At 52.5% G+C, this 23,821-nt stretch overlaps 10 protein-coding genes across 10 annotated transcripts; 4 read left to right on the plus strand and 6 right to left on the minus strand.

Moving 5' to 3' along the window:
• Nucleotides 1-349: 349 nt before the first annotated feature.
• On the minus strand, nucleotides 350-1,375 carry P153DRAFT_338061 (ubiquitin-conjugating enzyme). The gene is made up of 4 exons (XM_033665769.1): nucleotides 1,281-1,375; nucleotides 1,143-1,207; nucleotides 796-1,020; nucleotides 350-726 (listed from the first exon to the last, which is right to left on the minus strand). Exons 1-4 carry the CDS (start codon nucleotides 1,320-1,322, stop codon nucleotides 603-605), a joined length of 456 nt encoding a protein of 151 aa, XP_033524743.1. The 5' UTR covers nucleotides 1,323-1,375; the 3' UTR covers nucleotides 350-602.
• Nucleotides 1,376-2,197: 822 nt separating this feature from the next.
• On the minus strand, nucleotides 2,198-4,305 carry P153DRAFT_288848 (choline-sulfatase; the record flags this gene model as incomplete). Its single annotated transcript, XM_033663616.1, has 5 exons — nucleotides 2,198-2,376; nucleotides 2,425-3,218; nucleotides 3,274-3,383; nucleotides 3,448-3,607; nucleotides 3,659-4,305. 5 exons carry the CDS (start codon nucleotides 4,303-4,305, stop codon nucleotides 2,198-2,200), a joined length of 1,890 nt encoding a protein of 629 aa, XP_033524744.1.
• Nucleotides 4,306-8,147: 3,842 nt separating this feature from the next.
• On the minus strand, nucleotides 8,148-10,378 carry P153DRAFT_384635 (DEAD-domain-containing protein; the record flags this gene model as incomplete). The annotated part of the gene is made up of 2 exons (XM_033670361.1): nucleotides 8,148-9,951; nucleotides 10,005-10,378. The coding sequence occupies 2 exons, from the start codon at nucleotides 10,376-10,378 to the stop codon at nucleotides 8,148-8,150; spliced, it is 2,178 nt and encodes a 725-aa protein (XP_033524745.1).
• Nucleotides 10,379-10,769: 391 nt separating this feature from the next.
• Nucleotides 10,770-11,811, minus strand: P153DRAFT_288721 (uncharacterized protein; the record flags this gene model as incomplete). Its single annotated transcript, XM_033663610.1, has 2 exons — nucleotides 10,770-11,410; nucleotides 11,457-11,811. The coding sequence occupies 2 exons, from the start codon at nucleotides 11,809-11,811 to the stop codon at nucleotides 10,770-10,772; spliced, it is 996 nt and encodes a 331-aa protein (XP_033524746.1).
• A 1,115-nt stretch (nucleotides 11,812-12,926) lies between these two features.
• On the minus strand, nucleotides 12,927-13,208 carry P153DRAFT_268817 (uncharacterized protein; the record flags this gene model as incomplete). Its single annotated transcript, XM_033662889.1, has 1 exon — nucleotides 12,927-13,208. A coding segment is annotated over one exon (282 nt), but the record flags the coding sequence as incomplete, so codon positions are not given.
• A 1,257-nt stretch (nucleotides 13,209-14,465) lies between these two features.
• On the plus strand, nucleotides 14,466-17,044 carry P153DRAFT_365973 (uncharacterized protein). Its single transcript, XM_033667940.1, has 3 exons — nucleotides 14,466-15,196; nucleotides 15,249-16,496; nucleotides 16,547-17,044. Exons 1-3 carry the CDS (start codon nucleotides 14,771-14,773, stop codon nucleotides 16,637-16,639), a joined length of 1,767 nt encoding a protein of 588 aa, XP_033524748.1. The 5' UTR covers nucleotides 14,466-14,770; the 3' UTR covers nucleotides 16,640-17,044.
• Nucleotides 17,045-17,408: 364 nt separating this feature from the next.
• On the plus strand, nucleotides 17,409-17,994 carry P153DRAFT_288304 (ubiquitin-like protein ATG12; the record flags this gene model as incomplete). Its single annotated transcript, XM_033663592.1, has 3 exons — nucleotides 17,409-17,556; nucleotides 17,676-17,875; nucleotides 17,947-17,994. 3 exons carry the CDS (start codon nucleotides 17,409-17,411, stop codon nucleotides 17,992-17,994), a joined length of 396 nt encoding a protein of 131 aa, XP_033524749.1.
• Nucleotides 17,995-18,285: 291 nt separating this feature from the next.
• On the minus strand, nucleotides 18,286-19,369 carry P153DRAFT_375134 (3-methyl-2-oxobutanoate hydroxymethyltransferas-like protein; the record flags this gene model as incomplete). The annotated part of the gene is made up of 2 exons (XM_033669563.1): nucleotides 18,286-18,912; nucleotides 18,965-19,369. The coding sequence occupies 2 exons, from the start codon at nucleotides 19,367-19,369 to the stop codon at nucleotides 18,286-18,288; spliced, it is 1,032 nt and encodes a 343-aa protein (XP_033524750.1).
• A 1,457-nt stretch (nucleotides 19,370-20,826) lies between these two features.
• Nucleotides 20,827-21,631, plus strand: P153DRAFT_288195 (ubiquitin-conjugating enzyme E2 H; the record flags this gene model as incomplete). The annotated part of the gene is made up of 5 exons (XM_033663587.1): nucleotides 20,827-20,879; nucleotides 20,972-21,009; nucleotides 21,059-21,173; nucleotides 21,256-21,437; nucleotides 21,492-21,631. 5 exons carry the CDS (start codon nucleotides 20,827-20,829, stop codon nucleotides 21,629-21,631), a joined length of 528 nt encoding a protein of 175 aa, XP_033524751.1.
• A 980-nt stretch (nucleotides 21,632-22,611) lies between these two features.
• P153DRAFT_356146 (uncharacterized protein) lies at nucleotides 22,612-23,478 on the plus strand (the record flags this gene model as incomplete). Its single annotated transcript, XM_033666624.1, has 1 exon — nucleotides 22,612-23,478. The coding sequence occupies one exon, from the start codon at nucleotides 22,612-22,614 to the stop codon at nucleotides 23,476-23,478; it is 867 nt and encodes a 288-aa protein (XP_033524752.1).
• Between the last annotated feature and the right edge of the window lie 343 nt (nucleotides 23,479-23,821).

Genomic DNA, 23,821 nt, shown 5'->3' on the forward strand with positions numbered 1-23,821 from the left:
ACCCCACTTAATCGAACTGCTCCACCTAAACAGCAATGCAAAAGTCCTCACACAGACAAGAGTCGTTTCCCTTGGCCTTGGAAACAAGGGAAAGCGGCGGGCAGGTGGGCGAGGATAGCGAGGAGACTCGGAGTCGCCGCTCTGCAAGGGTCAGAGTTAGGTGCAGGGTCCGCGGGTTGTTGCTTCTTCGCGACTCACTCCCCCCGCAGACGCGATCCCTGATTAGCTTGGCGTCAATCAACACTCACTTTAGAAGTCTTCCATCGTGGTCCTGCTCATTGCATGTTGGTGGTTTGGACGGGCTATTTCAGTCACTGATAGAGACGCACATTTGCAAGGCTTAGTGTTGAGCCCATATCGTTATCATCACTTGACAGTCGTTCAAGATGGACAACAACAACCACAGAACAACTAACTACTATATGAAGGACTGTCGTGCGCTACATCTGACTACACCTAACGCCTCGCTATGAAAAAGAGAACAGAAGTAAACGCCACGAAACCGCTAAGACCATGTGTATAACCGCAATTTGTGACTCGACAACTCCCTTGCTATGCCTTGTCGCATCGTCGACCCCTCCACACATGCATGGCCAGTAGTCTCAGTCATCCCAGCTCTTCTCAACCGTCTCGCGCACACGCTTTGTGTACTCCTTGCGGTTCTCCTTGTATGCGTTCGATGCTTCGACGTTGGCCGGGCTGGACGTATTGGGATCGTTCAGTAGACTGCATGCCATCAGCATCATTCTCTCTCATGTCATCATTCTCCCATCCTCCATTCCTATCCGGACGTACCTCTGGATGCTCGTCAAGATCGCCGCAACGTCGTACGTAGGCGACCACCGGTTCTGCAGGATGTCCAGGCACAACTCCCCCGTGCCGTATACATTGGGGTGAAACATCACGCTGATGAACTTGACACCCGGTGGCTTATTCGGATAGGCTTCATCGAAGTGCATGACGAGGCGAAAGGTCCCGTCCTCGAAGGGAGTGTCAGCAGGGCCGATGATGACGGCATTCCTGCAACGAGCATGTCAGCATACATCGATGCCTGTGCCTATGTGGCAATGGAGATTTATATTGATCCGAAGGAGAAAGGCGGCGGGAGGTGTCGTGTGCGGGGAAGATGCGGCGGGCCGTACCAGGTCATGACATTGTCGGCGATCGGAGAAGCAGAGACACCAGCGGGAGGGTCGGTTTGCATGCGCTGTGTTGTCATTAGCATTCATTCTACATCGAGATACTCTCGTGATGCTGCCGGCAAGGGCGGAGTGGCGTACCTTGAAGTCGCGCATCAAGCGGCGGCGGGCTGCGGTAGACATGATTGCTTGTTAGATGGAGGTAGAGTTAGGGTAGGTGTTGTGAAGGAGGAACGTCGACGTTCGAAAGATCAAGGTGATGGTGGAGACAATCGGTGATGTCGTGTTGCGTGGAGAGGGACGCTGAGATACCGCCCGCACTTGGTTGGAGGCGACCACGCATCCCAGTGAAACACGTTGCGAGTCATGCACAGCTACTTAGTTACGCAGGCTTGATATGCCGGCCACTCGGCTGAAAGTCTACTAAGCCTCCGCTCTTGATCAAATGTTCTACACGTAATCTATTGCAGCAAGCTGCTGAAGTTGGGCATAGTTGATCGTCACCATGCTATGTCATCTGCCTGAAGCAGGAGGCCGTTCGCCACGTATTGTCACCACGCTCAAAGACTGATTAGATGTGTCATGTGCGTTGCTTTGGTGTGTGAATTGTTAGCAAGATAACATTACGACAAGGTGTATAGTCCATGGTGATCCACAGTATCATAAACCTCTACATCTGGTCCCTAATAGATGTTACCCCGGCACCCTCCGTCTTCGCTATGAAACGGAAAGCTGAGTTTGTGAAAGTATCGTTGAATCATTCTATGATGCATGGTATGTAGTCTACACAGGGAATGGGCATTCATCCTAACTCCTCGCTAATCTCGAAACGAAAAGGCTGTTGCATCAACCAAACTGCTATCGCAAATGACTACCAAAACCGAGAGAACATTACTATTGAGAGAAACCGTGATGTTTTGACCCGTTGAAAATTATCGCTAACGTGAGCGCCGTGCAAATGGTATCTTGAATGCGGATGTTGAATGGACTCGAAAGAAAGAAACCCTGTTGGTTGGTGACATTGTGCCAGTGGCCTCAGAGAGCAGTAGTTAAACGACTCATTCGTTGTTGGCTCCAGCAAGGCCATGGTGAGTGGCCATAGGTGTCTGCTCGCGGCCAAGGTAGTCAACCACTGGGAAGCGAGAGCGGCGTTCCAGATCGTCGAGAGGGATGTGCGAGCGGATGAAACGATCCCTGTCATTGTAAGGTGGCTGGTAATCCCAGGATTCCTGACGACCTGTATTCTGTTAGTCAAGCTCACTGGTTAGACATTTACAAGACTTACCAATCTGCAGAGCACTCCAAGCAATCTGCCGCATGCGCTGACTCTTCAAAGCATCTTTGTGGATCTGCTGGAAGTCCCACTTCTCGCGAGCCTCAATCTGGAAGTCGGCTAGTACTTGCTGATGATAAGGCTTTGCGGATGTTGCCAGGTCGTTAAGCTCTTGCGGATCGCTAACCAGGTCGAAGAGCTGCGGCGGGTCGACCAGAGAATACGTATACTTCCACTGAGCTCGGCGAATCATATAGGTAGGAGTGACAGTGCCTTCGCCCATGTACTCGCCAAATACCTCATCCTTGCCAGGCTCATCCGAGACGAGGTAATCGTGTAGACTGACTCCATCAATGGGAAGAATAGCCGAAGCATTTCCTCCTGCAAGATCTACAAACGTTGGAAGAAGGTCCATGGTAGATACAGACTCGGTAACACGCTTGGATTGGAACTTCGAAGGGCAGTTGATGATCATGGGTACTCGAGCGCTGTTCTCGAACCATGACATCTTGTACCACATGCTACGCTCACCAAGCATATCGCCATGATCTCCAGAGAAAACGACCACGGTGTCCTTGTCCAGGTAGCAGTTCTTGAGGATGTTCATCAGCTTTCCGACTTGGTCGTCAACGAAACTGCACGCAGCAAAGTAGGCGCGACGCGCACGAATTTTAGCCTCGTCGGGAACAGGATTGTCCCAAAGGTCGATGCACTTCAGAAGGCGTTGAGAATGAGAGTCCTGATCTTCTTGATTGATCTCAACTTTAGGCAAGGGAATGTCTACTCCTTCATAGCGGTCCCAGTACCTAGTATGGTGTAAGTAGTTTGTTAACACATGACATTGTATGGCATGGTACTTACTCCCGGATCATGGTGTAAGGGTCATGAGGATGAGTCAGGGATATAGTCAAGGCAAAAGGTTTACGACTGTCTGGGTCTGATCGAACATGGTCATAGAGATACTGCGAAGCCTGAGACACCTCATCAGCATGCGTGAAAAGAGTTGTTGTTACGCACATGATCAAGTTTTCTCACCTTGTGCATAACGTCTTCATCGTAGTCCAGCTGGTTCGATCGCACACAAGGGCCTGCCTGCATCACAGAAGACATGTTGTGGAACCACTCCTGGCGCTCATCTGGCTTGTCCCAGTTGACGGCCCAGCCAAGGTCTCCAGGATAGATGTCGGATGTGAGCCTATGGTGATGGAATTAGCGACAACCGTTGGAACATGTGGGGCTAACTTACCTGTGTTCGAATCCGTGAAGTTGGTCCGGGCCGATGAAGTGCATCTTGCCTGCAAGAGCTGTCTCGTAACCTTCACGTCGAAGATAGTGCGCGTATGTGGGGACTTCAGGACCAAGGATGGAGGCGTTATCATAACCGCCGATTTTCGAGGGAAGCTGTCCTGTGCACATAGTAAATCTGGATGGAGCGCACAGAGGGGAGTTGCAATAGGCGCTGGAGAAGACAACGCCAGTATCTGCAAGCTTGTCAAGGTTGGGCGTTTTGATGACTGATTCTGGGTCATTCATCTTTAAGAGTGGTGCGGCCATCTGATCAGCCATAATATATAGGATGTTGGGTTTCTTCGAAGTTCCATTTGAAGCTGAGTTTCTGGATGCAAAGCCCGGCGACGATTGATCGAGGATCTGAGACGCAACGAAATCCCTCCCTTCATCTTGACGAACTGAGAATCCAATGCCGTTCGATGAACCGTTGCCGCTATTGACATGTCCGTTGCCATTGGAAGATGGGGAATGGAAAGAGGAGTTCCTGCCAACAGAGCCTTGGAAATTTTGGGCTTGTGAGACACCACCTTCTGCTCTCGCCTGTTTGGTCGGGTGAGCGTATGATGGAGGCGTCTCGGGCTGCAGCAGGATACTGGGAGCCATGTCACTGTCAGGTTCAATCGATGTTGAGCCCGACAGCTACTAGGGTATCTGTTGTGTTTGATCTGGTCGGGGTGCACCAGGTGAACCAATATCGTGGTTGAATGATTGTGTACTAGAGGTTAGGTAAAGGTTAGGTGAGCACGCGAGTGATGGAGAACACGGGTCGCTTGTGGAAACGAAGTGAAAGCGAGAGAGGGAACCGCTTTCTTTATAGATAAAGCTCCCCACGCCAATCCCCAGCTGGCGCATGTGGGGAAAGAACAGGAGGGTCATCGCCGATCACGTGCGATCACGCAACCGTTTAGAGCCAATGTCAAGCGCATCTCTTCTTCGCTCTCACTATTGTTCATACCCACTTACTTCTCATGTAGACTGACCTCGACACGTTAGCGGCACATGCTAAAAGCGACGTACGCTCAAGTGTCCACCGCCTACGATCGCTTTCCATCGCCGCTACGATAACAACGCATTGACCAACGCTCGAGCACAGTTCGAATCGGCGCAGCCATCTCAAACTCTTGGACAAAAGCTTTGCCGGCTGAGTTGCAGCTCGCCAATTGCTGTAAAAGACCGGCCATACCCGACGGGTTGACAATCCGCAATGGACCGCGAGACTCCTGTCTAGCCCACGTGTCGAGACAGCATTCACAGGTACTCGCTTAGAAGGGGCCTAATGTTAGGAAGAAAGACGGAAATTGACCCAGGGTTCCGGGAAGAGCTAGTACCATGTGGCGGTATCAGGATCATCTGTGAGGATGTTGGTCGACAAGTCGGGACACGGTGTGAGGTTAAACCAGACTAATCTTGGCACTAACAAGAAACGTCACAGTTCATTGATCCGCAGTACTCAGTCTCGTCCTAGTTTCGCAACAATGGCCAGAACGTCACGCATCGATCGACATGATGAACAGCCAAAGCGTGCCGTGGCGTTTCGATAACCTCGCCGATGTACCTAAGCGTTGAGGACCCAAAGTAGATCAGGATGTTAAATACCATAGCTGGACATGTCGTAAAACTTTCGACTTTAGCTAGCAGGGATGAGAAGCGAAGCGAGATATCAAGTAAGTGGTCAACGTCACTCACTTAGCCATAGCGCGCCATCTCTGTTGTCCAATTGCTGCTTATAGCTTCACTCCGACTGTTGCTACCTAAAGTTGAGTTGATCAAGCGTTGCGGTACAGTATCCGCACTCTGCATATAATTGTTCCGATAAGAGAAGCTTCCATGTACCCCTAGCAAATAAGAAGCGTGTGTTGCATTGCTGCAGGTGCCCGGTAGCGCGCTGCACGTCTTGAACGTCAATTGTGTACGGCCACTCGAAGGATGTAGTGTCTAGGAATATTCGTCTCCCGGTCGGTCACCCCGAATCTTTGATTGACATCACAATTCTTCCTTTTCGAGTCGCACGCGGGCTTGGCATTGGGTGGCGTGCTTCTCCCATGCGACGTTACAGGGTGAGAATTTCGTAGGATGTCTCAGCGATCACACCCTTGGCAGAACTCTTTACATTCCTCTGCAGAACTACATCGAGGACTACAACATGCATTCACATTTGTCAAACATGAGCACTACACACACGGTAACATATTTTCAACAACCAAGCGGTCATTATATTTCCAGTTCTTTCCAGCCAACGTTACTTGTTTCTTTGTTCACTGCTATTAGTGTCACTGCAAGAAATGCATTGATATATATTTGTCTTCGCTGAATGGTTTTCAGGTGGGTACCATGCTTCTCGGAAGTGCTTTTCTTGCAAATGCCCTGCCTCTCCAGCCACTCTACAGAATTGCTCAACACTACACCTTGTTTCAATTCATCACTCCTAGCCTTGTGCATATTTGCTGAGGATGATCGCTAAAGATAATGTCAAGCGAGGCTTGTGTGATACATGGGTCTTGATCTGGCGTAGTCTGTAAAGACATCAGAGGCAGCACTTGAACCCAACCATCCGTTTATCTTACCAACATGGGAGCCCATTCGATAAAGCTTGCTCATCTCGCATCTGCGCCACTGAGCAACATCACTATCACATTGTCACGCCGTGATGCTACCGTTATCTCTGGATGTATTTTCCTCGACTGGACAAATTTTCCGAGCAAGTCTTGGATATACACCCTACCCCACATACGCTAACGAACACCCCTTTCGTATAGTTCTACAGTCAAGATAATGCTCACAACCATTATAAGCTCTTCCCCACATACGCTAGACAGCTCACATCGCATCGTCGCATGTCTCTGTCCTTATCGGATCGTCGGATTGTCGAAGCTGCCCAAGGTGTGTCAGAAGACGTTCAGCCAGACTTGTCAACGAATCCGCATGCTTCCCGAAGACTCGCACGCTGCATCCGTCCGGGAACAAGCATTCATGGCCGATATCACAGACTTGGGCGTCGGGGTTTGATCAAGGTGCATCGGAGTAAGACACGAAGTAACGCGACGAACCGAGCGACGAGCCGTACGCTCGCTGCCATGCTCCTACTCCACGTCTCGGATGTTCACCACCGAGAGCGAACCCCTCATGCGCCGGGATAAGTGCCAATATGGCGAGTGACATACTCCAGGGGTCGACTGTCCGCTCATCACGATCCCAGAAGTTACACCAAACAACGTTACAAGTCGCCGGTTTCCCTGCCGACGACCATGAGTAGGTCACAGACCATCATGATAAGAGTGCCCTGCTCGGTCTCGCGATGACATACGTTGCGACCGAATACGACTTCCTCATCGTTTCAACATGAACAACACAGATTTGCGACTACATCCTTGGACTCTAATCATTGATCCTATCGATGTCCAGAATATCTGGCCATGCAAAGCAAACCCCCCATACTTCAGTGACACTGCCTAGAAAACCTGCACAGAAGTTCAGTCTTCTCTATCTGCTTCTTCACTCTCCCCTTCAGACCATAATCTAGCACTCCAGTTTCAACCTCTACGTCTAAAACTCAATCCCCATATAGTATCAGGACAACATGCACTACTGTACCACTCCATCTACAACAATTCCTCCCGATCATACTTCTCTCCTCCCCCCAATATCCAGCCATCTGCTCACTAACAGCAAAGCACGTCAACTCTCACCTTCATATATCCTCCCGTTGAATGCAACAACCCACCCTGAATAAAGAGGTCTCACAACCATACATTCAAAGCAGATGTCAAACGTCGATATGACTACATACACGCATATAGACGAATATGAATCCACTCCATCCACATCCCTTCTGTTGTCGTATGAACCACATCAGCCCAGCTAACACATTGAGGCCAACGACGTCCTGCGCGCTACAGATTATGAAATAGTTTGAACCACGCAGAGCAGAGCAGAACAGGATAGACATCTCGGTATACCGTTCAGTGTACGTTGAAATATGATTGAATGAACACCATCTCCTCCACAAAGCCCACCAACCCAGCACCACACAGCAAGACCCGAACACGCAACGCGCCATCACTTAACAACATTGAACAAAAGCTCACATTCGCATCGTACAATACACTCATTTGCCATCTACATAACCATCATACGTCGTATCATCCTCTTGCCCACACCCACACCCCCAGCCACTACCCCTCCCCCAAAGTCGAAGATTGGAGATTTGTGATGAGAAAAATTTTGTAGTCCTGTCCCCGCAACCATAAACGCCGCCCAATGCAAACCCCGATACCCGCTTCCATCTATCAAAACAGACCAGACGTGGGGTATACATATAATACAAACAGTGTCAGACAGGAAAGATCATACCGGATGCGTCGTCGTCGTCGTCGACAGTCGTCGTCAACAGTCGGTTCCAAGCAGCGCGAGGCTTCAATCCAAAAAGGCGAGGCGAGTGCGCACACTTAGTAGCTCGGGCGCGATCCGCCACCACCACCTCTTCGCTCGCCGCCGCCGAAGCCACCTCCGCCTCTCCTGTCACCTCCGCCGAAGCTTCCACCACCTCTCCTGTCGCCTCCCCTGTCGCCTCCACTGAAGCCACCGCCTCTCCTGTCACCGCCGCCGAAGCCGCCGCTTCTCCTGTCACCACCTTCCCTGTCGCCGAAGCCGCCGCTTCTCCTTTCTCCACCGTTGCGGTCAGCAAAGCCGCCGCCACCGCCGCCTCGCCTGTCACCGCCAAATCCACCGCCTCCTCGGGATTGGCGGTCACCGAACGCATCAGCGCCTCCTCTACTACCGAATCCTCCCCTGTCACCGCCCCTGTCACCTCCTCGGCCACCACCGAACCCACCTCGTCCGCCACCAAATCCTCCTCGTCCACCACCACCACCGCGGCCCCTGCCACCAGAGAACAAGCTAGACGGAGGGTTGGGTGGCGATGGCATTCCCCAGCCAAACTCCGCCAGACGGTTCGCACCCTCGAGCAGACCCTGCTTGTCACCATACCATTGAAATGAGCCAAACAGACCACGGAACGCGGCGTCAAGCTGATCGGGGTAAACCTTCTTGTGCGCCTCGATGACCTCAGAGAGGATGTTGGCGACGTTCTCAGGAACCTCGGTGGCCTGGCTCATGTCGATGGTTGGAGTCTCGAGTTCATGAGTGGCGTCAATGAGGGGCAAGTCGCGGAGACGGCGGCGGACCTCGTTGCGCTCAAAGGGCGTCAAGATCAGCCAGCCCTCGCCTTCCTTGCCAGCACGTCCAGTACGACCAAGACGATGGATGTAAGAGTCGCGATCGCGAGGGAGACCAATCTGGATGACGTGGGTGACGTTAGGGAAATCCATGCCTCGGGCAGTTACATCAGATGAGAAGAGGGTTCCGCTCTTGGCAGCACGGAAGTCGTCGGCAGCCCGACTCCTTTGCATCTGGGACAGTTTGGCGTGGATTTCGTAGCCGCGTAGACCAGCCAGAGGCGTGTCGCGCTTGAAGCCGCCGCTCAGTTTGTAGAAGACGGACGATGCAAGAGTGACTTCGGCGGTTGAGTTGAAGTAGAGAATGGCCTTGAATGGGCGTCCGTTGCCGTTCCGGGTGGCTTGGTGGTGCGTCAAGATGAGTTCGTAGAGCGTGGGCATGATGTTCTCGAAACCGGCCACGTTAACGTACTTTTGCGGGATACGCTGGTGGGTCGGCTCCTCGTCTTCCTGCACGCACTTGGCGAAGTGGAAGCCTGGACGCATAGTCTTGCGTACCAGGTCTACAACATCGCGCGGGACGGTGGCGGAGAACATGAGGTTCTGGCGTTCAACAACCTCCGGGTCGGGCAAGTGTTTTCTGATCTCGTCAATCTCCTTTGTGAAACCGTCGTCGAGCAGACGATCCGCCTCGTCCATGACAAAAGCGTTGAGATTGGGAGCCTTGACGCCCGAGTAAGGGTCTGAGAGGATGTCCAACAAGCGGCCAGGCGTGCCAATCATGATGTGGCACCCCTCACGCTGCGTCTTCTGCAGCATCTGTCTCTTCTGTGTGCCACCGACTGCCGTCTGCACGACAAGGCTAGTGCCCGCAGTCACCTTCCTGGCCTCGACGGCGATCTGCTCTGCCAACTCACGTGTCGGCGAGATGACGATGGCCCTGATGTCGTCGGACTTGGCGCGCTTGTAGCCGCGAGCCTTTTCACCGAGCTGAGGGTCGTTTGTGATGATGCGTTGGATGACGGGGATGAGGAAGCCGAGTGTTTTGCCGGTACCAGTCTTCGCTTGTGCGATGCTGGGGTTCATTAGCCAGTGCTTTTTATCTATGCCAATGCTGCAGTGACTTACATGTCGACGCCGCTCAGGGCCTCGTTGATGGTCCGCGTCTGCACGTCCGTCATCGTCTCGAGCCTCATCTGCTTGGTGATGGTGTTGATGACATTGGGGTGCACAAGGCCGAGGGTTGCGAGATCCTTGAACCTCGTGACGGGCTCATCCAGGCTGGGGGCATCTTCTGCCTCTGCCTGGGCGTGTGCAGCGATTTGTTGCCACTTTGTGCTGTGGTGGAAGCCCGCCAATGATGCCTCCGTCAGGCGGTAAGTCGGCGTCCTCAGAGCGCCAGAGGACGAGAGGAGAGGCCTCTGCAGAGCCCTAGCTGAGACTGCAGTCGCGGCCAGACTCCTCGAGAGGGTTGCCGGACATCTTCGCAATGCGCCGAACATGATGGGTGCGGGGGTGTGGCAATGACTCTCAAAGGATCGATTGGGAATGTACTAGAGGACGAAGAATTGAACTCGTACAGCTTTGGGAGGGAGTGCCTCTACAAGATGGCGATTGGCGAGGGTTTGAACGACAGTGGGAGGCTGATGGTGCCGCAAGATGACTTTTCAAAAAGTTTCCAAGCCGGGCCACTCACGCGTCGCGCTAAGAGTGTGCCGATAAGACGTCTTATCGCAGAACACTGACGGGCAATGCAACCGAGACATCTTCTCCAAGTTGCGAGTGTTTCTGTTCTACGTCTATGCAATTCTTCTCGTCGCATCTCGTCTCATCATGCTAATTACCAAATCTAAATCAACGCCCAAATCGCTATACCAAATACAGACCACCACCTCACCTCCTGACTTCCTCCCTCCTCTGAGCATCCCCCTGCCTCCCCTCGCCAACAACTCCCCACCCCTCCTCGATCCCCTGCTGCAGCCCACCCGTCACCCCCCTCACCCACCAGATCACCACCTCGTTAACCGTCTGCCCCACCTTCCCATCGTTCATCCGGCATATCGTCTGGCTAAGCCTCAACCCTCTCCGCGTCAATTCATCTGCAGTATTTACGCTTGTACTCATGATCCGCTGCATGATCTTATGTTCGCGCTCGAGACGGTATGCATGCCCAAAAAACAGCTTGATGTATGGTAGCAGAAACTGTATGAACATCAGGGTTTGGAAGACGAGGATTGCTGTTACGCGGTGCAGCATTGTGGCGTCCTGTGGGGATGCTTCTTGCGACGATTGTGTATGCGAGGGCATCGAGATGAGGGCGTGGGTGCATGGGGTGGCGTACGAATTAATGATGCTTGGAGGGATCGCGGCTTGGAGGCTCGACGACTCCTCTGGCGTGAGGTGGGCTGGGAGGCCACGCATGAGGTATGTCAGGCCATGAAGATATAACGATCTTGTTAGACTGGCGCATGTCTCATCGGCGGCGATTGCAGGTGTGATGGATTCGCGATATGCTTGGCTCATGAGAGTTATTCCTGCCAGGCTTAGTTTCTGCGTCGTCGTGAAGGAATGTCGGCATACCTGAACTCGCATGCTTCCAACGGATCCCGGTCTTCTGCTCGTAGTTCGACGACATCGGTGTTACCATACCCATAGGACCGCTCGACGATTCGGGTACGTCGTCTGAGTACGCATACTCCGTCTCCTCAGATACAATCGAGTGCCTACTCGGTGTCGCGCTGCCGCTCTCAACTGTCGATGTGTATTCTGGTGGCGGGGTCTCCAGTACCGATAACTCCACCAACGAGTCGGTCTTGCTATAAAATCCTCGCTCGCGTATCCCGCTGATCGACCGTCGGATCGAGGGAATGGTAGGTATGCGATTCTGTACCACGGCAGGTAAGACTGCGAATATCATGCTGGGCCGTACGCTCATGTCTGGTTCAAAGAGGGACGCCGGGTCGAAGTCTGCTTCAGAAAGATTGGCACGTATCATGTCGTCTGCTTATCTATGTCTTGGACCGGGGTTTGCAGGATTTCGCATACACAGATAGTGGAGAGAGTCCTACGAAAAGGATCCGTGACGAGGAATTATGAGAAATTACATGTTGAGAAGGAGCAGAAGTAGATTTGACTACAATCACAGGCCGGAAATTCCCGCCTCATTTTTATGCCCGGCGGTGAGCTGAGTATCATGAATGAAGAACGAGTTTTGATGCATGTGAAAGCAAGCATGTGAAAGCCGTTGGTTTAATGTGGGGGCCAGGGTCCACGAGTGGCCGAGCGCCTGTCAGCCGCACAACGATGCCACGACGACGACACGTCTCTGCACTTCTGTGGTCCAGATTTTGAATGTATGCTGCATTCTTGCTGCATTCTTGCTATGAGTCTAGCCCTGGTCTGGCTCTTAGTCGCGAATCTCTGTCAATCACATTCCAACGGAGCCCGAGATATACCCAAGCGATACGCTCCGATGCAGAAGGCGCTGCTCGCTAAGGGGAGCTCTGGAGATATACGAGAGCCGAGTTCTATGTCCAGATATTTGATTGTAGTCGCCATTGAAAGGATGAATCGCATCATGCAGCCCGCCTAGTAATGGAGGGCATGCTTGCCAATCTTGCCTGGCCCACCTGTAGATCCCCCTCTACGAGACACGTGCGAGTCCTCTCGACGATGCCTAGGCGAGGTGTTTCGATCGGGTCGGTAAGAATCGTATTCTCCTCGACTGTTTCGACCACCCTTGCGACGAAGACGGCCGCCGTACTGAGCGCGGTCTCTTGACCTGATAGAGGAAGAGCGGCTACGGGAGTATGAGGCTGAACGAGGATGTGGAAACATGCCAGAAGGTTCGGTATCGCGATGAAAGAGCGGAGATGAAGCAGCCCTGCCGCTCTCCCTCTCGAACTGAACGGTATCATCACTCGCCTCCTCGATACGTCTACGTCTGACCTGTTCCGATTGCTCTTCCACACCCCGCTTTGAAACCTTCACAATCCTGCCTTCCTCATCCAACTCAAACTCTCCTGTCTTTAGTAGCTCGTACTCGTTCTTCTGCTCAAGTTCCCCAATGACCCTTTGTACCTTTTTACACAAATCCCACATATTCTCCGCGTCTTTCTCAATCTTCCGCACCGTCTTCTTATCCATGTTTCCATGCTCTTTGACTTTGCGCTGCCAATGCTTCAACGCCCACATGTCGTGATGAAGATGGCGACCCACCTTGCGGATACGTGGGATGTCGGAAGTATACCAGCGCAAGCCACCCTCAGCGTCGCGTGGGTAGGCTAGTACGAGATCGTAGGCGCGGGATGTTTGGCGCATGAGTGTGTCAAGGGCGGGGGACCAGAGTTGGGGGAGGTCTTCGACCATTTCTTCTACGTTGCCTTGGTCGTGGTAGTGGCCTAGTTCTTGCTCTTGCTCTTGTTCCACCTCAGGCCCTTGGTCTTGTCTGAGCTCGGGCTCAGGTGTTAGGTGAGCGGCAAGCTTGCGACGCAGACCGGGAGATAAGTTGTCTATACCGGAATGACTGGACTCCAACGGTTGCTGGCATTGTGGGTGTGTTTGCGCAGGCCGACGCTCGGGAGAGCCATGCTGTGCAAGACGACCACGGTGGGCTTCACGGACATGCTGAACAGGCGAGCCTAGAGGCTCATCGCCGGCGCGCCAGCAGTTCCAACTTGGGTTTCGGCGAGGAAGCTTGCATCGAGCCATTATTCGCTGATCAGTAATTCGATTGAGGATGCACGAAGATAGAGGTGGATCCAACCAGGTCGCTGGCGGAGGCGGGGCTGGCCTTTAATACATGTTCTAACAATAGTGAAAGTAAAAGTTGCGAGTTTGTGTTATTGTGGATTGGGATAGTGAAAGCGAGTGATAGAGACATCTCAGTGGTGCTGTTTGCTACATGACGAGCCCGTACCTTTGAGGCAACGAGCTCGGGGAAGACTGAGACGATAAGGCAGGAAGAACATAGTAGACAGAAACAGTAGCTCACACAAGAAGCAGGTCAGCGAACAATATAACTTCGACACAACCCTGTACTTTTCCTAAGCCAATCTCGACTCGCCTGAGATGATCGTAGTGTGGGGTGCATGCGTTACAAACATAGTACTTTGGGACACAAGATCGGAACATGAACGAGACTGGATAGGAAGGAAAGAGCCACACGATCAGCCGGGTATGCAGGAACCGCGTCTGCATGCCATCAGCTCTGCAATAGGCGAGGTGGTAATGCCAGCTTCTACTGGTCTTCTAAAGTCCTCGGACGTTTCGAAGGCTGTTGTTTGCACAGACCAATGAGAATGTTTATTTTTGTTCGCGTGAATCTGGAACGATCAAACTGGTCCCCTATGACGACAACTTCTTTGTGCACTCCGCATGCGATCAAAGAACGTGCATTCCAAGCAGTCAGACGTGCACAATCGAAGTAGTTGAAATAGACATGGAACAACCTCTCGGGAAATTGTCGAATATGGTGACAAGAGTGTATTGATGGTGTTGACACATGGGTGACCTGCTGGTTGCTGTGGTACTGGCACGGGCTAAGCTAACCGATCCAGCCACCGAACGCGAACGAGCAGTTCTCTCACAACAAACTCCATCTCTCGACGGCCCAATACCGGCAGCCCTGTTCTACAACGCGCTCCTCTCTCGTTCAATTGCTTCTTGTCTCTCTTCTGCCTCTTCACTCATACTCTTGGCGTGTTGTGATGGCTGCTACGCGCTGCTGAAAAACCCTCGACGTGCCTCGTACATCGCGTCGTGAGCCGCCAAATTAGGACGTGCCCCTCCACCACTCACGCTCGCGTGCCCTACCTCTCGGGCCCAGCCACCGCTGCTCGTCACTACGCATGGCAGCAGTCGCCCTGCCTCCCTCGCCTCAGGTGCCTGTCACCATGTCCAACCGACGCGTGCCCCTCGCCAGCCTGCAGAATGCCACCAACTCGCCTCTACGCGCACCTGCCATCGGAGGAAAGCGTCAACGCTCCCACGCCAGCGAGCAGCGCGACATGTCGTACGGCCAGCCCCCACCCAAGAAGCAGATCATCGAGGTCGACGATGCCGAGGCGCGTCGTCATGGACTCATCCGCCGGAGTGGGGCCCAGCCGACTGCCCTGACGCGGAAGCTCGAAGCAGCACGCGAGAACAAGGTGCCCCCAAGGCACGCAGACAAGGCCCAGCGTGCCTCGAACGACCTGGACACGATTCGACAATGGCAGCGTCATTACCGCAAGCTCTTCCCGCAGTTTGTCTTCTACTTTGACAGCGTCTCTGAGCCCCAGAAGGACAAGCTCATGAGCAGGGCTCAGATTCTAGGTTCTGTATGTCGTCCACCATTACCAATACCAGTGTACACTTGCTAACTCTCCCCAGCGAGAAAACACCTTCTTCTCCAAGGAGGCCACCCACGTCATCACAACGCGTCCCATTCCCGCCGACGTCGATTCCAGCTCCTCGTCACACGCCAAGGGCACCGTCAACCCTGCTCAGCTTGAGAATAAGAGATCCGTCTTTGATGCCGCCCTCCAGCCAAAGCCCATTCGTGGGGACGTGCTGTATAAGGCCAAGGAGCTGGGGATGAAGATATGGTCGGTGGAGAAGCTGCAGCGTATGATCGACACCATGTTCAACAAGGACACCGGAGAGGATCCCGCGGCCTACTCGCGTCATGGAATGGCTGCATCTCAGCAAAAGGGCCGTCCCTCTGACCTCCAGAGGTTGCTCCAGAATGAGAAGTTGGACCGGGACTACGTGGTTGCTTCCCAGGACATGATCCCGCTACGTGGATACTACGTCTATGTGCACGATATGGACGAGGCCACGCGACCGGTCATGACCAGAGAGTACCAGAAAGTTGAGAAAGAGAAGGGCAAATGGCCGCAATTCCGTGCTTCAGGCAATGGAAAGTGCCCATTTGTCGAGGATCCCAACTTTGGCCGTCGACAACAGGAGGAACAAGAGGCTCGACGCGTACAGAGGGCGGCAGCGGCGGCAGCTCCTCGTACGCGTGCAGCGTCCGCCTTGGAAGAGAAGCGTGCTCTGGGCGAGAATAACAACCTGGCAAGGCGACCCAGTGCTCCAGCCGCCATCGTCAATGGAGAGGAGGAGGGAGATGTGAAGCCGTTGGAGCCTCCGCGAGCGATCCCTCATAAACGTGCGGCAACAGATGGTGCACCTCCCATGTTTGGCAGCGCTCAGGCTAGCATCCGAGCCATGCCTCGATGCATCGCCGGAGAGCCAATTGCATCTGGTCTTCATCAATCAAACATTACGTCTGCTATTCGATCTCAGATGATTTCCTCGACCGCCGCTGCGCCCCGAGCTGGCAACAGCAAGGAGGTCAACCAGTTGAAACGCAAGGTTCTTGAGAAGAATAGCGTTCCATCAACAACCAGTGGCCACTCCTCAGTCATGAATGATGTGAGGGCAGCTTTCAACCAGGATCATGCTCAACCCGCAAGAGCCGCCAAGCGCAAGGCTCAGGAGAATATGGGATTGGATGAGCACGGAGAGAGGCAGGCTCAGAAGGTCGCCATTCTCCGTAGGCGCAAGGCTACTGAGAAGGAGCTCAAGCCTGGTTACTGCGAGAACTGCAGGGAGAAGTTCAACGACTTCGAAGAGGTGATTACCGGAATAGCCCTTTTAGTCACTTGAAGCTAACAATATCGCAGCATACCGTCACCCGCAAGCATCGCAGGTTCGCAACAACTACTGAGAACTGGCTCGAGCTTGACCAGTTGTTGGCTCAGCTCGACCGTCATTGAACTGCTGCATACAACACACGACTTTCACGTTGCACCGCCATCGGCATTGACACGACCTAATACTATAACGTACTTACTACTTGTACCAACTCTTGTTCACTTCATTACACCCTACGGCACCCGGCCGCTTACTCTGCGAATACCCGTTTCACAGTATGTTTGTGACCTACAGCATTGTCAAGGCGCATTCTCTTCTTGTTTTTGGCGGCTAGGCTTGTTCATCCTCTTACATGCAGTACACCCTCGACACTTGGAGGCTTACGATGCATGAGTCATTGCATATAACTATTGCATGCACCATATTCCTTTTGTGCTCTTTTTTTGTAGCCTGTTGTTGCGATTGCAGAACGGCTGGCGGATATGTTTTGGGAATACGGCATTGATTACCGTAGGCAGGTGCATTTTATCAGTGTGAAACAGACGTGGCAACGGAAATTCGATTGTCATATGGGAGGCCAGGTTATATATCGCTATCGTGTTAGATGTTTCAGAAAAGTATCAATGCGACTGTAGATGTTAAGTGTTGTCGATGCCGTTTGTGAGTGATGTTGTTGGGCTGGCGGGGTTCTTATTGGTCAGGTTGCCGTTTGCATTGCATCGCGACCTCCCTTTCCATCACTCCTACTCTCTCACCTCACGCAGTCCACATCACGAACTTTTCGAATTCTTCGACCTGCAAGTAAACTCTTCACGGGCTGTTGCCAACACCCTTACAAACTACTACCGTTCATCTTTAACTCATCCTGAGCCTTGACGCTCTACTAGCGTCATGCCTGAATCCCCCAGAGAGAAGATACCAGACGAGGATGATACAGCGGAGGCTCCATTGACCATGGCTGCTTCTGTCGTGTTGACACATCTACCCCGCGATGCTTCGAAGGCTCTCGAGACGGCGGGGAACGTGACGGTCGGGAAGAGTGCGTATGCTTCTTTGGTTGTCCGATATCTTCCATAACTCGTTTCCTATTCCTTACACTTTCTCGTATCGCTCTTGCTGGTGTCGGGCTCTTTACATTTCCGGCTGATGCACACATAGTAACCGTCCGTCTGCAACCAATCGGCTCAGCACCCCATCTCACGCAGCGCGTCTTCAAGCTCTCTACAAATCAGCGTTTCGAGACTATCGTCCGCTTTCTGCGCAAGAGGTTGGGAGTCAAGGAGCATGAGAGCGTGTTTTGTTATATTGGGAATGTTTTCTCTCCAGCGCTGGATGAAGGTGTGGGGAATTTGTGGACGGTAAGTTGGTTTGATCCCGTGAGAGATGAGAGGTTCTGCTTGCTAATGTTCATGTCCAGTGTTTCAAACAGAATGACGAACTCGTTGTGGGGTATGCTATGTCGCCTGCTTTTGGATGAAGGAACGCCTAGGTCGTCGATGTTGGTTTGACATGTCCTTTTCGTTCATATGATGAATCACTATATTGAGCCGGGACAAGCTGAACGAGATACCCAGGAGTGAATTGTAGATTCGAGAAACTTATAGACTGAGGATGTTCTAGCTATACACCAACGATATCTCACCAACGATACCTATTCCAGGAAACGCAGTTATTAGAAGTATTAAGAACGCAAGCCACTACTAACGTAGGGTGGGGTATGATACACGACAGCCTCCAACGCCAATGACTATGCAAAATGATCCCGCTATCACAAATCTGTGTTCCGCTTTTCCTCAATCAGCTTTTCGAACTCGCTAAACTCCTCCTGTGGCATCGGGTACGTATGTTCGAGTGCTGGATAGGCTCGACCCTTGACCTCGACTTTGTACTGCGAGATTGCCCTTATGGACTCGCCCCAAACATCGCCATACTTCTTGACGAATTTGGGTAGGAAACGACCAGGCGGGAAGTTACCAAGCATATCGGTCTGAACCAAGACTTGACCTGAGCAGCCGCTGCCGGCACCAATGCCTATCGTGGGAATGCTAAGCTTCTTCGTGACAAGTGTGGCAACCTCGGCAGGAACAGCTTCTACTACAACAGCAAAAGCGCCTGCCTCCTGAACTGCAAGAGCATCCTCAAGCAGCTTGAGCGCTGATGCGGTATTCTTGCCCTGAACACGGAATCCACCAAGGGAGTTCTGCTTCTGAGGTGTAAGGCCAACATGAGCAACCACGGGTATGCCAGCTGCGGTGATTTTGGCAATTGTTGGCGCCATCTCCTTTCCGCCTTCGAGCTTGACCGACTTTACACGACCGACTTTGATCATGTGGATGGCGGATGCTAGACCCTGTTCGGGAGAGATCTCATAGCTTCCCATGGGCAAGTCACCCACCTATAGTATGTCAGTAGACTGACCAACAATGACAGAGCGTATTGCAGCATACCGTGAACGCAGATTTTGTCGCGCGAGCAACTGATTTGCAATGCAACAGCATCTCCTCCATGACGACTTCGCTTGTATCTTCCATGCCTAGCGCAACCATCGCAAGACTGTCTCCGACTAGTATCATGTCTATTCCGGCATGGTCGGCGACGTGTGCGCTAGGAAAGTCGTGCGCAGTGATCATGGTGATAGGCTCGTTCTTGCGATATAGACTCTGGAGAGTGTTGATAGTGACAGGCTTGCGGACTATCGCTGGCGCAGCGCCCATAGGTGAATGAGAACTCCATCTTGATTGAGGAGTAGGCCCCAGGGCGCCCGGAATCGACAGCAACGATGAGGTGAGACGTGGTCTTGTTCGACTTATGTAAGAAGCCGTTCGAGCGGTGTTGAGTAAGGCACGCGACATCGCGACTATGTCGGGAAAGCGAGGTGGTGATTGTTATTGCAAGTAAGAAAATTTCTTCGCGCCCGCAAGGACAGTACGGACAAGTGTTGAGGAGTCATGGCTGAGGGGCGGCGCAATTTGCTTATAAGCAGCTGTTCAGAGAGTTGCGCAGAAGAGCTTATACTTGGGAGTTCTGGGGTGGGTAGCGGACCGAGGCTACAGTCCGTGCGTTCAACTCGGCAGGGTCCCCCCTTTCTTGGACTCTGCTATCTCGCGAGTCGACTGTTTGCCTGGAGCCCCCCGCATGTTTGTTCGACTCTTTCGGGTAGCGGTATGGAAGAGGAAGTCTGGAGCTTTCTGGTCGTTGGGAATATGTGTCCGAGAGTGTCTGGTTCGTGGTGATTAGAGGCCATTGTCTGTGCGTCGCGACCTCGGAGGAGACGCGGCATTGCTTCAATGCGATTGGTGTCAGCCAGCAAGCATGCTTTTGGAGTGTACGATGCTCGCTTTGTCGCCAGGAGAGGTTGTAAGAAAGCCGTGTTAGTATGTTGACATGCTAGCATACACGTACAGTCGTCAGCCTTAGAAGTTGCGTTGTTGATTCTGTAGGGGTAGCGATGCAGAGCTCGTCGTAGAGATTGACCGGCCTCCAAATTATAGGGTTTGACTTTTGGCTTCGACTTGACAGTAGAGCCTGTCGAGTGCCGTTCAAGACCGATGTCTTGGTCTTCTATCCTTTACGGTGCATCTACCAACATCTGGAAACAAGTCGTACTGACATAACAGACAGCCAAGACAGCCACTAAACAGATAAGATCAATGTTGTAGATAACAAAAATTGACGTTTTGTTCATTGTGACTACTTTACACATCCCCACTCGACTAGTCACCCGCATGACTACGCGGTGGCACCATGTCTCGGCGATGCGCTGCCGAACCCAAGCGTAACTTCCCGGCAGCGATCATCAATCGACCGCGACCAGCTCAGTACTCTTCCTTCCTACTCCCTAACTACCCCATCCTCGAGCATCACGTTGTTCCTGTATCTCGGCGAGCGTCCATCCAACACCACAAGCATCCGTTTACCGCCAACAAAGCACCGACGTAGCGCCAGCGCGTCTGCCCCTCCACCGCCCCGCGATCGTCATCCACCGCGACTTATCGGCGCAACCTGTCATAGCCCGCGATCGAACCAGACTTCAACATAAGGGACAGCGAAGAGAGACGCCTACGATAGATACTCGCCGATATGAGTTCCCCAAAGAGACGCATCGAGACGGATGTAGGTGATGTTGACACCGGGACGATGTACACTTGAGAGCAAGAGCTGACCAGCGTGTTTTGCAATGGTTGTAGGTTATGAAGTAGGTTGCCAAAGTCGTGGGGTGGTGCATAGTATGCTAATAGCTGTGCAGGATGTATGTCGAGCCACGGAATGCCTTGCGCCGCTGGAACAGCGACTAATACTTACCAGGCTCATGAGTGACTATGAGGTCACGCTGGTCAACGATAACAGTATGCCTCTTTCTTTGTTTTTGTATGGATTGTCGCTGACCTTGCTGCAGTGTTCGTGTCTCTCGTCGCTGAGTTACAAGTCCGTCGCAATGTCGCTAACGCACGCAGGCAAGAGTTCTACGTCAGATTTAAGGGCCCTGAAGAGAGTACGTACACTTCGCACTACACTACAAGGACGTGACTAACGAGATGCAGCTCCTTTCCAAGGCGGCCTCTGGAAGATCCATGTCGAGCTCCCCGACCAGTATCCCTACAAGAGCCCTAGCATCGGCTTCGTGAACAGGATATTTCACCCCAACATCGATGAACTGTACGCTATGCCAGACTCCTTCTCCATGCCTCCCTACACGTTTGACCAACTTCCTCCAAGCATGCTAACTGAATACTCCCAGCTCCGGCTCCGTCTGCCTCGATGTCATAAACCAAACCTGGTCCCCCATGTACGACATGATCAACATCTTCGAAGTCTTCCTCCCGCAACTCCTCCGCTACCCAAACCCCACCGACCCTCTCAACGGCGAAGCAGCCGCGCTGCTCATGCGGGAGCCCAAGAGCTACGAAGTTAAAGTTAAGGGTATATATACATAGCATGCGATGCGAGTGGCGGGTAGGCGCTAAAATAATACAGAGTATGTGCAGAAATACGCCTCGAAAGACATCTCGGAGGACTCGGATCAAGACAACGACGATGACGACGAAATGAGCTCCGTAGGGAGTTACGAGTCGGGTGATGAGGATGAGGCAGCGGGGAATATGGACGACATTTAGAATGTCTTTGTGAGAATCAGTTGGAGTCAGATTATGCAAGTGGACGTTCAAGGCGCTCCCAGGCGTACGGACATGATGGATCATCATTGTACGCCCTCCCTTTTCCAGTTGGGCTATTGAGTTTGGATTTGGATTACTGTTGTTCAGGGCGTGAGGTATTGGAAAGCCTTCCGTCTGTTGGGTACACTTTTGGGTGTGGTGGCGTTGGGTATTATATGTGGTAACGATATTTTCATCTATTTATACACTTGATATATTCTTGCTTCTCAACTTGCCCTCTCTCTCTCTTCGTCTTGTCGTCGGAAGTCAATTTGGTCTCAACGCAAGAATCTTGTTTATAGGTCGTTTCGTAGTTGTCTATAACATCAAGTCACTCAGTCGTTGGTTCATCCTTTTCCTCTCTACCGGTATCTGTTTTTTGTAGTATGTTTGCCTCCAGACATCACTACAACAGCACAACGTAACACCGAGTTTACTGGCTAGGCCCCAGAAAGGTTGGTATGCCCGACTCCCTCGTCACTCTAGCAGAATGCCCATAGGGAAGTTTCAAGAGGTCGGAGACCGAAACTATCGTTATAAGACGGTGCTCGTAGATATATTCCGATACTTCAAACCCGTAACACTGTTCCTGTTTGTTCTGTTTTCAAAACAAGGTCCACGGCAAAGAACGATATCCCATCCCATCCCAGCGTCACCAGGCTCCACCCCGACCCAATCAACTATTCCCTTTCACTTTCACTTTAACTTTCCTCTTCCCTTTCACCAAAGGAACCAGTCCTTATCGTCCTGTCGTCCCCCGATAACGCCGTCGCGCCAGGCAGCATATAAACAAACAACGCGCAAGGCGGTGTTATGGCGGCCACCACCACGCAACAACAAGCACACCTGAACCACAAGTGGACTCAACCAACCCCGCCAGCGCGGTGTATAGCGCTCAGGGTTTCCCCAGACTAATCAAATAGTTCTATTCTCCATTCAAGATGGCTCCTTTCTACACGCGTGGAGCGCACAGAAACACTGGCCACCGCACTGCGGCTGGTGGTGCAACAGGTGCACGCATTCAGGCCAACACGGGGGCTGGTATCGACGCTGCAAGGCGACGTGATCGAGACCGAGATCGAGCTAGAGAGAGGGTTAGAGAAGTGCAGCGTAGACGCCAGCGGGATGGACGTCGAGACCGACCGCCTCCTCCTACTCCTACACGCCGTCTCGTGGACCGCATGACGGGAGGAGAGTATGGTGCTACTCAAGATAATGCCAGTCGCACTCGTCTGACAGACAGCGTGGCGGCTCGAGACAGGCAACTTCACGTCGACCATGGCGGTACTGATCCACCTCGTCCCCAGCAAGTTGGCAGCCTACAGTACCGCTTCACCGGTGCAAAGCCCCATGGTTTTACACTCGAAGATGGCGCTCACGCGAGGAAAACTGTACACGCTCAACACAAAGACTCGAATATCAACATCGACATCACCAACAACCACATCAACTACACCACAAGTCCTTCCACCCCCCTCTTCTGCAGTTCCCAACCCACCCAGCTGGCAATCTCCCCACAACCCCCCAAGATTCCATCAAAGGTTCCATCATGTCCCTCCTTCTCCCTACCTCTCCCTTCCAAGCCCCCCGCCCCAATCCGCCTCTTCAACAAACCCCTAACGTCTCTCCCCACCACCACTACAAAACGCCCCGTCAACCCCTACCGCGGCAAAGACCCCGTCAAGAGACTCGTTCAGAATCCCAAATTGCGCGCCATTTTCGCGGGGAAGCCGCTGCCTAGGGAGCGGAAGAAGGCCCCGCTTGATCGGATGGAGTTGCGAATGGCTATGCAGAGGGTTTCTAAGTGAGCAGTGCTGTGTTGAGAGTTGCTGGGCTGCTTGCGCTTTTTCGCTGGTGCTAAGAACCGAAAGTTCAGGAAAGGGTTATATGACAGTCTCTGATAACGGGATTTGTTGACACTAGCTGGACACTTATCTGGGGCTTTGGGAATGGCGGTGGGCGGTGTGATTGATACCCCCTACTCGATGGGAGCTGCGATGTGCAGTTATGGGGCTAGATAGTTACAAGTAGGTAGTATGAATACATCTTCCCGATAAAGTGTTCCGTATGAGATGTTCTTCCTACTGCGTTGATGACCTTTCAGGAATTTCATACCCAACTCTGCCCAAAATCCAAGTGCTTCATGAATGG

Source organism: Dothidotthia symphoricarpi, assembly GCF_010015815.1.
Source record: "Dothidotthia symphoricarpi CBS 119687 unplaced genomic scaffold P153scaffold_8, whole genome shotgun sequence".
In the NCBI taxonomy this organism is placed as follows: domain Eukaryota; kingdom Fungi; phylum Ascomycota; class Dothideomycetes; order Pleosporales; family Dothidotthiaceae; genus Dothidotthia; species Dothidotthia symphoricarpi.

Excerpts from the sequence above, each read along its gene's own strand:
- P153DRAFT_338061 (XM_033665769.1), bottom strand. The coding sequence starts at position 1,322 with ATGTCTACCGCAGCCCGCCGCCGCTTGATGCGCGACTTCAAG. Across the intron at positions 1,208-1,280 it reads GCTTGATGCGCGACTTCAAG|CGCATGCAAACCGACCCTCC; the intron begins GTACGCCACTCC and ends ATGACAACACAG. Across the intron at positions 1,021-1,142 it reads GCCGACAATGTCATGACCTG|GAATGCCGTCATCATCGGCC; the intron begins GTACGGCCCGCC and ends TGCTCGTTGCAG.
- P153DRAFT_365973 (XM_033667940.1), top strand. The coding sequence starts at position 14,771 with ATGTCCAACCGACGCGTGCCCCTCGCCAGCCTGCAGAATGCCACCAAC. Across the intron at positions 15,197-15,248 it reads GGGCTCAGATTCTAGGTTCT|CGAGAAAACACCTTCTTCTC; the intron begins GTATGTCGTCCA and ends AACTCTCCCCAG. Across the intron at positions 16,497-16,546 it reads AGTTCAACGACTTCGAAGAG|CATACCGTCACCCGCAAGCA; the intron begins GTGATTACCGGA and ends ACAATATCGCAG.